This window comes from Neofelis nebulosa, chromosome 14 (assembly GCF_028018385.1).
Source record: "Neofelis nebulosa isolate mNeoNeb1 chromosome 14, mNeoNeb1.pri, whole genome shotgun sequence".
Taxonomy (NCBI): Eukaryota; Metazoa; Chordata; class Mammalia; order Carnivora; family Felidae; genus Neofelis; species Neofelis nebulosa.
This window is the reverse complement of record NC_080795.1, coordinates 908,755-921,921: the sequence shown is the minus strand read 5'-3', so window position 1 is coordinate 921,921 and position 13,167 is coordinate 908,755. Positions and strand designations below refer to the sequence as shown.

The window sequence follows — 13,167 nt, the reverse complement described above, 5'->3', positions numbered from 1 at the left end:
CTTTGTTGGTACTTTTTGTTTTCTAGAATTTAGTTCTGTCAATTAGCTCATTGAAAAGATTTATGTCGGGGCTCCTGGGTGGCTCAGTTGGTTAAGCATCCAGCTTAAGCTCAGGTCATGATCTTGTGGTCTGTGAGTTCGAGCCCTGCGTCGAGCTCTGTGCTGACAGCTCAGAGCCTGGAGCCTGCTTTGGATTGTGTGTCTCCCTCTCTCTCTCTGCCCCTCTTCCGCTCATGCCTCTGTGTGTGTCTCTCTCTCAAAAGTAAATAAAATTTTTTTAAAGAATAAAAAAAGAAAAGATTTATGTTTTTTAAAAAATTATAAGGGAAAATACTGTGATTATTTTTTTAAATTGTTTTGAGAGAGAGCATGTGTGCACACAGGCATGCAAGCAGGGGAGGGGGGGAGAGAGAGAATATTAAACAGGTTCCACGCCTACCACGGAGCCCGAAGCTCACAACCATGAGATCATGACCTGAGCTGAAATCAGGAGTTGGACACTTAACTGAGCCACCAATGCACCTTGATACTGTGATTCTTTTAAGCAAAAGGATATTGCTATTCATAAATATGTGTACTTTAGACAATTAGAAGATAGGGAAAAACAGAGAGTAGGTAAAGTAAATAATAAAAGAAAATCCATAAACTTAAAGACAACTCCTATTTTTAGTAATGTTTTATTTGAAATTATATCAGACTTTCAGGACAGTTGCACTAATAGTGAAAGGAACTCCTGTATACTCTACACAGATTCCACAAGTAAGGTTTTGTTCCCTGTTTTATTGTTGCATGTATTCTCCTTATATTAGGTGATAATATGTGTGTGTATTTATACATGACATTTTTTTCTGAACCCTTTATAAGTTGCAGACATCATGGATGTTTATGCCTAAATGTTGCAATGTGTATTTCTTTTTTTTTTTTTTTTAATTTTTTTTTAACGTTTATTTATTTTTGAGACAGAGAGAGACAGAGCATGAACAGGGGAGGGGCAGAGAGAGAGGGAGACACAGAATCTGAAACAGGCCCCAGTCTCTGAGCTGTCAGCACAGAGCACGATGCGGGGCTCGAACTCACGGACCGTGAGATCGTGACCTGAGCCGAAGTCGGACGCTTAACCGACCGAGCCACCCAGGTGCCCCAACAATGTGTATTTCTTAAGAGTGAGGACATTATTTCATACAACCATGGTATCATTATCAAAATCAGGAAGAATAACACAGATACAGTATTTTTTTCTAATCTATAATCCATATGTAGATTTCTCAGTTGTCCCATTAATTTCTTTTATAGCTATACTTTTCCTGATACAGCATTCAATCTAGGACTATGTGTTGGATTTAATTATCATAATGCCTTAGCTTTCTTTAATGTGGGTAGCTCTTTAGCCTGTCTTAGTTCTCATGTGTGGGCTTGTCTGTTTTCTCGTGATGAGGTTCAGGGATGCTATTTTGGCAGAAACACCCAGAACTGATGCCATGGCCTCCTCATAGCATCATGATAGTAATTGGTGCCATTACCAGTTATGTTCATTTTGACAGTTTGGTTAGTGAGTTTCTGCTCCACCTTTATGTAACCCTAAAGTTATAGTTTTACCTTTGTGGGAATTAGTCATTTGAAATCCTCTTCCTTTCTTCTCCTAAAGTATTCAGTCCTAAGGCCTTTAGGCAGCACAGAGCAAGTCAGGTGTTAGGGTAGCAGTGGTTGTCCCTAGGAACATAAGGGGGGCAACTTGGAGGGGCAGCCTGGCATGGAGCTGGAGCAGGGTGGGGGGTTCCCGTATGTTGGGCTTCATAAGGTGTGGAGGTCAAGGCGGGATGGGGAAGGTGACATATGGGTGATTGATCAAATAAATAAATAAAGGTTAACAGAAGCTAGATTTCTCTTTGTTAGAGAAGGGAGTTACAAATAGAGAAAGAGAAACTAAAGTGAACCCTATGGTATTGGATAGCAAATGGATGTATTGGTGTGAGATCATGGTACTTCCTCTTTCCCTCTCCCCGTCTTTTTCTCTGCCTTTCTTCCTCTCTGTCTCTCTTGCTCACACACACAGACACTTATATACATACACACATATGGGTAAATTAAGGTAAAAATAGAGACGACAGAGTGAGTCAAGAGTTGGTAAAAATAGAGATGACAGAGTGTGTGTGTGTGTGTGTGTGTGTGTGTGTGTGTGCGTGCACACGCACGCATGTATTCCAAATCAGTCCATTGAAAGGGCCTGCTTTGGAATAGTGATACGTTAATAGTAATGAACAAACCTAGTGCCCAGATCATGGTTTCTAAATGTCATTTTACATTGAAAGGAACCAGAACTCCTTGGAGAGATGACTGGCTCCAGCCTGGGACAGGGGAAGTACAAGATGAACCTAGAATGTTATATTTTCTGAGACATCAGGAAATTAAGAAGGTGTTCAAAGAATGATGGAGAAATGTTACAGGCAAAATTGGGGATAATTTGGATCAGCAAAAAAAGATAATCATAGGAGGATCAAGACAGTAGAGTAGGAGAATCCTGAGCACACCTCCTTCTGTGAACACATGAAGGCTACAACTACATATAGAGCAACTCTCGCTCAGAATGACCTGAGACTAACCAAAGAGCTCTTTTATGGCTAAAGATCAAGAAAAAGCCACATTGAGACACATAGAAAGGGCAGAGATGCAGCCTGTTGAGACCCTTACCCCTAGTGCAGTGACCCACAGCAGGAGGGTTATCACAGGCATGGAGGAGTGAAGGATTCAGGCCACACTGGGGACCTGTATCAGGAAGATGAGCCCCATAACATATGGCTTTGAAAACCAGTGAGACTTAATTCTGGAAGAGCTGGAGGGCTATGGGAAACCAAGACTGCATTCTTTTTTTTTTTTGATTTAACTTTATTTTTTATTTTTTTAAATTTACATCCAGATTATTTAGTATATAGTGAAGCAATGATTTCAGTAGATTCCTTAATGCCCCTTACCCATTTAGCCCATCCCACAACCCCTCCAGCAATCCTTAGTTTGTTCTCCATATTTATGAGTCTCTTGTTCTGTCCCCCTCCCTGTTTTTATATTATTTTTGTTTCCCTTCCCTTATGTTCATCTGTTTTGTATCTTAAAGTCCTCATATGAGTGAAGTCATATGATTATGTTTTTCTCTGACTAATTTCATTTAGCATAATACCCTCCAGTTCCATCCACGTAGTTGCAAGTGGCAAGATTTCATTCTTTTTGATTGCTGAGTAATACTCCATTGTATATATAGACCACAACTTCTTTATCCATTCATCCCTCGATGGACATTTGGGCTCTTTCCATACTTTGGCTATTGTCGATAGTGCTGCTATAAACTTGGGGGTGCATGTGTCCCTTCGAAACAGCACACCTGTATCCCTTAGATAAATGCCTAGTAGTGCAATTGCTGGGTTGTAGGGTAGTTCTATTTTTAGTTTTTTTGAAGGCCCTCCATACTGTTTTCCAGAGTGGCTGCACCAGCTTGCATCCCACCAACAATGCAAAAGAGATCCTCTTTCTCCGCATCCTCGCCAACCTCTGTTGTTCCCTGAGTTAAAGTTAGCCATTCTGACAGGTGTAAGGTGGTATCTCATTGTGGTTTTGATTTGTATTTCCCTGATGATGAGTGATGTGGAGCCTTTTTTCATGTGTCGGTTGGCCATCTGGATGTCTTCTTTGGAGAAGTGTCTATTTATGTCTTTTGCCCATTTCTTCACTGGATTACTTGTTTTTTGGGTGTTGAGTTTGATAAGTTCTTTGTAGATTTTGGATACTAACCCTTTATCTGATATGTCATTTGCAGTTATCTTCTCCCATTCTGTCAGTTGCCTTTTAGTTTTGCTGATTGTTTCCTTTGCTGTGCAGAAGCTTTTTATTTTGATGAGGTCCCAGTAGTTCATTTTTGCTTTTGTTTCCCTTGCCTCCAGAGACATGTTGAGTAAGAAATTGCTGCGGGCAAGATCAAAGAGGTTTTTGCCTGCTTTCTCCTTTTTTTTTTTTTTTTTTCTTAATGTTTATTTTTATTTTTGAGAGGGAGAGAAAGTGCGTGAACAGGGGCGGGGCAGAGAGAGAGGGAGACACAGAATCTGAAGCAGGCTCCAGGCCCTGAGCTGTCAGCAGAGTCCAACGTGGATGTCCAACCACAAACCATAAGATCATGACCTGAGCCAAAGTTGGGTGCTTAACTGACTGAGCCACCCAGGTACCCCAAGACTGTACTCTTAAAGGGCCTATGCAGAAACTTACTCACTCTGAGACTAAACAAGGAGGCAACAGTTTGAAAAGCACCTGGTCCACATATGAGGGAGATTTATTGACTGATTTTAGAGTGTGCCAGAGGGGCAGGGCTGTTAGTAACTTTCTCTGGGAATAGAAGTGTTGATGGATGCCGGGTCTGACACCTTGTCTGTCTTGCAACACTCATGCCACCCCGGTGTTCCCTGCAAACCACCTTTGTGCGACCTACCCACCTCAGCAGGCACCATTCCAAAATGGCTCCCACCCTGCTGTACTGGCTGGTGGCCTTGATCCCACCCTAAGCAGATGCAACTCCACCACATCCTGTGGGCAGCCTCAGCCAGGACTGCCCCCCACCCATCAGCTTCTGCCTTGTGGGGGCAGCCCCACCACCAGTGTACCTAGAACAATCACAGCTGGGCTTCAGAGCCAGCAGATTAGATGATACAGAAGAATGGATCAGTGACTGGAAGACAGAGTGGTGGAAGTTACCCAAATGAAACAGGAAAAAGAAAAATGAATTTTTACAATTAGAATAGATTAAGGGCCCTTTGGGACAACATCATGCATACTATCATTGGCATTATGGGAGTCCAGAAGAAGTAGACAAAAGGGCAGAAATTTTACTTGAATAAATAATGGCTGAGAACTCTCCTAACCGGGGGAAGGAAACGGATATCCAGGTACAGGAAGCACAGAGAGTTCCAAACAACATGAACCCAAAGAGGTCCATATCAAGCCACATAATTAGAATGGCAAAAAATAAAGATAAAATCTAAAAGCAGCAAAAGAAAAGCAACTAATTATATACAAGGAAAGCCCCATAAGGCTCTGAGCTGATTTTTCAGCAGAAACTTTGCAGGCCAGAAGAGTGGCATGATATAGTCACAGTGATGAAAGGGGGAAAAAAACCTAAAATCAAGAGCACTCTTCCCAGCAAAGTTATCATTCAGAATTAAAGGAGAGAGAGTGTCCCAAACTAAAGGAGTTCATCACCATTAAACAGGCCTTATAAAAGAGACTTAAGCTGAAAAGAAAGGGTATTAATTAGTAGCAAAAAAATATAAAAAGTATAAATCTTCCTGATCAAGGTAAATACATAGTGAAGATAGTGGATTAATTGCTTTTAAAGTTTATACTTAGGTTAAAAAACAAAAGTAAAATCAGTGATATCTACAATAATTAGTTAAGGGGTACGCAAAAGAAAGATAAAACATGTCGGGGGAGTAAAAATATGGCACTTTTAGAATGTGTTCAGATTTCAGTAATGATTAACTTAAAATAGAATGCTGTATATGTAGGGTATTATATATGAAACTCATGGTAACCAGAATTCAAAACCCTGTAATAGATCTGTAAAAAATAAAGAGGAAAGAATCCAAATATAACACTAAAGAAAGTCATCAAATCACAAGGGAGGAGAACAAGAGAAGAGGAATGGAACAAGAAGAACTAAAACACAACTAGAAGACAATGAACAAAATGGCAATAAGTGCATACCTATCAATAATTAAATGTAAATGGACTAAATGCTCCAATCAAAAGACAAAGGATGAATGGATTAAAAAACTAAATTAAGACCCATTAATATGCTGCCGGTAATGACTCATGTCAGACCAGAAGACAAAAAGACACATACAGACTGAAAGTGAAGGAATGGAAGATATTCTATGCAAATGGAAATGAAGAAGAAAAAAAGCCGGGGTAGCAGTACTTATTTCAGACAAAATAAACTTTGTTTTAATTATATTTTTAAAAATTTTTACTTTTTGTCTCTTTCATGTAAGGTACAATAGTCTTAAAGACTATAACAAGAGACAGGCTAACTCGATAGTGATAAAGGGATCAATTCAATAAGGTCACATAATAGTTGAAAGTATCTGTGCACTCAGTATATGAGCACCTAAATATGTAAAGCATATTATAGACAAAAGGAGAAATAATAATACTAGGGGATTTACTTTAACACCCTACTTACATCAATGGATAAATCGTTTAGATAGAAAATCAGAAAGGAAACAGTGGCCTTCAGTGACACACTGGGCCAGATGGACTTAACAGATAGGTACAGAACATTCCGTCCAAAACCAGCAGAATATGTGTTCTTTTCAAGTGCATGTGGAGTATTCTCTAAGACATTCTTTAGGACAGATCATGTGTTAGGCCACAAAACAAATCTCAGTAAAGGTAAGAAGACAAGTTGTATCAAGCATCTTTTCTTACCACAATAGTACAAAACTAGAACTCAATTGCAAGGAAAAAGAATTGGAATAGACAAACACGTGGAGGCTAAACAACATGCTCCTAAACAACTAATGAGTCCATAAAGAAAGCAAAAAGAAAATTAAAAAATATACTTTGAGACAAATGAAAATGGAAATACAACATTCCAAAGTCTATGGGACACAATAAAAACAGTTCTAAGAGGGAAATTTATAGCAACATAGGCCAGCCTCAGAATACAAGGATAATCTCAAACAATCTAACCTACACCTAAAGGAACTAGAAAGAGAAAAGCAAAGCACAAAGTTAGTGAAAGGGATGAGGATCAGACCAGAAATAATTGAAACAGACCAAAAAAAAAAAAAAAAAAAAAATCAATGAAACAGAGCTGGTTCTTTGGACACTTTAAAAAAATAGAAAAAAGATAAATCTTTAGCTAGACTCATTAAGAGCCCAAATCAAATCCGTAATAAAAGAGAAGCTATAACTAATACCACAAAAATTTTACAAGGGATTATGAGAGACTACTACAAATAATTATATGCCAATAACTGGACAACCTAGTAGAAATAGATAAATTCTAGAAACATGTTGAGGTGCCTGGGTGGCTCAGTCGGTTGAGTATCCGACTTCAGCTCAGGCCATGATGTCACGGTCTGTGGGTTCGAGCCCTGCATCGGGCTCTGTGCTCACAGCTCGGAGCCTGGAGCCTGCTTCGGATTCTGCGTCCTCTCTCTGCCCCTCCCCTGCTTGCATTCTGTCTTTGTGTCTCTCTCTCTCCAAAATAAATAAACATTAAAAAAATTTTTTTAAAAAATTCTAGAAACCTGCAATCATCCAAGACTGAATTAGGAAAAACTAGAAAACCTGAACAGACCTATTACTAGCAATGAAATTGAATCGGTAATCAAAAACCCCCCTCACAAACAAATGTCTGGGACCAGATGGCTTCACAGGTGAATTCTACCTCACTTTTAAAGAAAAGTTAGGGGCGCCTGGGTGGCGCAGTCGGTTAAGCGTCCGACTTCAGCCAGGTCACGATCTCGCGGTCCGTGAGTTCGAGCCCCGCGTCAGGCTCTGGGCCGATGGCTCGGAGCCTGGAGCCTGTTTCCGATTCTGTGTTTCCCTCTCTCTCTGCCCCTCCCCCGTTCATGCTCTGTCTCTCTCTGTCCCAAAAATAAATTAAAAACGTTGAAAAAAAAAAATTAAAAAAAAAAAAAGAAAAGTTAATACCTATCCTCAAACTGTTTCAAAAATTGAAGAAGAAGGAATACTTTGAGATTAATTCTGTAAGGCCAGCATTGCTCTGATACCACAACCAAAGACACTACAAAAGAAGGAAATTACAGGTCAGTGTCCGTGATGAACATAGACACCAAAACCCTCATCAGAATATTAACAAACTGAATTCAAAATACATTAAAAGGATCATACACAGGGATCAAATGGGATTTATTCCAGGGATGCAAGGATGGTTCACCATCCACAGATCAATCAATGTGATACACTCCATTAACCAAACGAAGGATAAAAATCATGAGATCATCTTAATAGATAATAGAAAAAACATTGGACACAATTCATCTGTTTTTGATAAAAAATCTCAAGAAAGTGGGTATAGAGACATATCAACATAATAAAGTCTATGTATGACAAAGTCACAGCTAATATACTCAATGGTGAAAAGCTGAAAGCTTTTCCTCTGAGATCAGCAACAAGACAAGGAGGATGTCAACTCTTACCACTTTTATTCAACATAGTACTGAAGTCCTAGCCAGAACAATTAGATCTAAAAATAAAAGGCATCCAAATTGGTAAGAAGTAAAACAAAACTGTCACTATTTGTAGATGATGTGATAGAAAATCCTAAAGATGCCACTAGAAACAAAAATAAATTCTGGGGCCCCGGTGGCTCAGTCAGTTGAGCATCCGACTTTGGCTCAGGTCATGATGTCACAGTTCGTGAGTTCAAGCACCACATCGGGCTCTGTGCTGACAGCTCAGAGCCTGAAGCCTGCTTCGGATTCTGTGTCTCCCTCTCTCTCTGCCCCTAACCCATTCACATTCTGTCTCTGTCTCTCTCAAAAATAAATAAACATTAAAAAAATTTTTTTAAAAATCAATAAATTCATTAAAGTTGCAGGATTAAAACTAATATGTGGAAATCTGTTGCAGTTCTGTACACTAATAATGAACTGTCAGAGGAATTAAGAAAATTCCATTTACAATTGAATCAAAAAGAATAAAATATCTTGGAGTAAACCTAACCACAGAGGTGAAAGACCTGTACTCTGAAAACTGTATGACGTTGATGAAAGAAATTAAAGATGACACAAGCAAATGGAAAGATGTACCCTGCTTATGGTTTGGAAAAATTAGTATTGTTAAAATGTCCATACTATTAAAAGCAATCTATAGATTCAGTGCAATCCCTATCGAAATACCAATGGCACTTTCACAGAGCTAGAACAAATAATCCTAAAATTTGTATGAACCACAAAAGACCACAAATGGCTAAAGCCATCTTGAGAAAGAAGGACAAAGCTCGAGGTAGAATATATAATGGGGAAAGGACAGTGTGTTTGATAAATGTTGTTGGGAAAATTGGAGAACTGCATGTAAAAGAATGAAACTGGATCATTTTCTTATACCATACACAAAAATAAAATCGATTAAAGACCTAAATGTAGACCTGAATTCATAAAATGCCTAAGAAGTAAACATATGTAGTAAATTCTTGGACATTAAACACTTTTTTTCTGTGCCCTCAGGCAAGGACAACAAAAAAATAAGCACAACCTTGAAGCAGTTCTGACTCAGGGAGTTCATATAATCACTTTTCAAAGTAACACTAACATCTTAGGTGGTATGCATGTTAACATGATCTTCAATTCAGTAAGTCTTAAAAAAATAATATTTGCTTTTACTATGGTAACTATTACTAGTTCAAACCCACATAAGCAAAGATATGTGGGGTCTTACTAAGACCCAGTTGTGAAAAGTGTTCTAGACACCAAAAAGCCCAAGACTGTGCTTTATGAGAAAACTGTCCTTAAGAGAGAAGCATACCCCAAATTGTATTTCTGCAGTATTGCTTCTACAGTAGCTTCAACAGCTTATCGAATATAACTTACTACCAAACAAATTTCTTTTTTACCAAGAAAACTCAGAGTGGATAATTGAGAATTGTCTTCCATACTCACGGACTTCTCAAATTCAGTTTGTGAGCACACATGACACCATTGTCTTCAGCCATGTCCATCCCTATACAACTCCAATTGGCAGCATATACACATTAACATGACCCCAAGGTCCTTTCTTGTTATATCCTATAAAAACAAACAAAAGCACACAAACTTAAAAGTGATGCTGACTGATCATCGTTTCAGATTTTATTTTACTGAGTAATTATCTGCATGTGTAGTGATTTTCTATTAATTCACTCAGTCCAAGGTTTCAAGTTGCCTAAAGATCTTAGAAGTTATCTTCCAGTTGCTGTCATGCTACAAAACATAAGTATTGGGGAAATAAAAAGTTTGTCCAAATCATGGTTCAGGTTTAGTTGTACATAAATTTATAATGTTTTTCATAACTTAAAATTTACATGGGACTGTTTGTGATAATGAGAAAGTTCTGGAGGTAGATGGTGGTGATGATTAGGCAACATTGTGAATGTAGTTAGTGCCACTTAAATGTACACATAAAAATGGTTGAAAGAATACATTTTATGTTATGTGTCTTATATGGCAATAAAAAATGTTATGAGAAGTATGTTAGCACATTGGCTTAGTAAGCCTCAATAAGTATAGGGAAAAACAAGCCCAAGTACAATAATGTACACTTGTATTATAATTAACACTAATAGATAAAAAGACATATTTAAAATTTAAACCAAGCATCCAAGTCTTGATTTTGGCTCACGCCATAATCCTAGGATTGTGGGATTGAGCCCCGCATGGATCCTGCTTGAGATTCTCCCTCTGCCCCTTCCCCACTCTCGCATGTGCTCTCTCTCAAATAAAAAAAAAAGTTAAAAATAAAATTAAACTTAAAATTATTAAACTTGTTTCATTTAACAAAGATATGCCTTAGTCATGTAATATGGATTCCTGAAATGTTTCTGTGTTAGTTTCTCTAAGATTTTTTATTTTAGTATGGTGCATCTAAAGCATTATAGTAAACGTTGAAAGCATTTTCAGAGAATTATAGGAACATTCATTTTATATTTTGCATGTACGAGGCCCAACAGAGCTCCTTGAAGATACTTTATAATCTAATCTATTAATACCTTTCAGATACAGGAGAATATTATGCACTTCAGGAGAAGTAAAGGCCTTTGTCAGTTCAGGCACATCGCTACAACAACAGATGGAGAGCATAGTGCTTTAGATCTGCAATTTGAGTCCTAGCTCCAGAGACACAATAGTAAGGTAAAACATTGACCAATTCAGATATCAAAGAGCTCTTGTTCCCATTGTACAAAATTCTGAATTAGTCTGAGCTCAAAAAACAAACAAATCCTCTTTTTATCTCTGGCCCATCAGAGAGTAGATCTCTAACATCTGAACACAAAAGGTCACCAAATGGTCAGCAAACAAATTCTTAGTTATTGCTCCCAACCATGGAGACTTGCTTCTTGGGCATAAGCAAACCAAAAGCACAAAATTATAGAGAAGGAAACTAGACAAAGCAGAGGTAAGGTTCTGTTGTCATTTAGGTTTCATTTCTGGAGCCAAGAAAAGACGTGCTGGGATTAAATCACCTGTGAGGTGTCTTCCAACGAACATAGCTTACGTGGCTCTGTCAGGCAATCTACTGGGCATCTGCAGAACTCATGAAAAATAACTTCATAGCTTTACAGTTAGGGCTCTACACTGGTAATAAAGTGTACATGTGTCAAAGAATTTATTTAACTCAGTAGTTAGTAAAGGCATTAGTAAAATGTTATAACTGGCTTCTATACCCTGAATCGAATCACGAGAAAACATTAGACAAATCCAGATAAAGGAACAGTATACAAAATTCCTGGCATATAATTTTTTGAGTGTTCATTAAATTCAAAGGAAGACTAAATTGTTTCAGTTTAAAGGTTACTAAAAAGACAGGACAGCTAAATATGACATGTGGTTTTGAATAAAGACATTATTAAGCTCAATGCTAGAACCTGAGTGGGGCTGAAGGTTAATTGTGGGTCATATCTCAAGATGAATGTCCTAATTGGATAGTTGCAGTGACTGTCATGTAGGAGAATGTCCTTGTAGCAAACATACCTAAAGTATTGAGGAGTGGTGGGGCATCAGGCTGGTAACTTACTCTTAAATGGTTCAGGAAAGAAAAGTATGTTTTTGCCATACTTTAAAATTTTCTCTAAGTTTGTAATCATTTAAAAAAAATGTTATGGAGAGATACTTCACAACTGTAAATATTCTTGCTCCTCACGAGTACCCCTTGATTATTCTTCCTGAATCTCTTACTACTGCGATGGTTGTAAAATAGTGATTTTCTGACTCCATCATTCCATCATACTAGTTGGCATTCTATTGTAAGAAATTACTTCATTTTCTCACTTCTTTATATTAGTAGGAACTTGTGGATTCTTATTTTTCCAGTGGCTCTAGTCTTTTATCTTTGTTATTCATTTTTATGCTCAGATTGTTCCAGATTTGGCTTCCATATAAGGAGTGGGAATTGGCTGCTTCAAGCAGCTCCTTCCTAGAACCAAAAAGGTGATTCAGGCTCCTCTTATAAATATAGGTCTACCCAATGTCTGGAGTTAGCCACTTCTTCAAGGAACCATGTTTCTTTTAGTAGACAATGATATTTAAAACCAGGACAACCATTATTAATTATTTTTGTTGTGGAAACTTAATATTTTAATCATAATTAAAATTAGGATTTTAATGTCTCTATTTGGCAGTATTCTGTGTACTCCCTAGTGTGCATCAAATAAATGAGTGGATGCTATTTGAAATTTATTTTTGTTTACTGTTGATAGATGAGACCAAGAACTGGGAAGTGTCAGCACTTTCTCGGGCTGCCCAGAAAGGATTTAATAAAGTTGTGTTAAAGCATCTGAAAAAGACAAAGAACATTTCATCGGTAAGAAATCCTTTGTATATTCTTTACCTTAAACAATGGAGAGATCAGATTCTAAACTTATGAAGAGTAAAAATCTTTGTTTAAAATGTTAGTTATTCTTATCTATAAAGTAGAGAACAGTATAGAAATAGTTTCAGTGTATTTTGAGCCATAAAAATGTAAGAAATATTAACTATCTGGTTTATTGTCTTGATCATGTTTTCTTGTTTTCTTTACCTTCAAATATATTTAGTGGCTGAAAGAAAGTAATATGGATCATCCTCAGTAAGCAATCAGAATATTGATATTATGGATATGTAAGATTGATTCATTTAGGCCTTAAATATATTATTTTGTCAAGTTTAATTGATGCCAGGGTTTATGTTTTTTTGGTGATGATTTCTTGAGATTAGGTTTTTGAGATGTGGCTTATAATGTAATAGGAAACAAAGAATAAAGAGAGAAAAGGGACTATAGAGAAAATACCTATTTTAGGTATGGAGTGAAAATTAAAATTTGAAAAACTTTTAATGTCTAGAACTGGTAATGTAAGCTCTAGGGTAAATTCCTCCACCTCGTTATTTTTGACAGCTTTTGATTGAGACACTGCGTAGAACTGGAGATGGC

At 37.5% G+C, this 13,167-nt stretch overlaps 1 protein-coding gene across 2 annotated transcripts in view; it reads left to right on the top strand.

The window, feature by feature from the left end:
* Positions 1 to 13,167, top strand: part of PRKDC (protein kinase, DNA-activated, catalytic subunit) — a 219,433-nt gene that overhangs the window by 35,361 nt on the left and 170,905 nt on the right. For both annotated transcript variants that reach the window (XM_058698565.1, XM_058698566.1), the window contains one exon: positions 12,458 to 12,561. In XM_058698565.1, the coding sequence (XP_058554548.1) occupies positions 12,458 to 12,561 (104 nt within the window). The remainder of the gene's footprint in view (positions 1 to 12,457; positions 12,562 to 13,167) is intronic.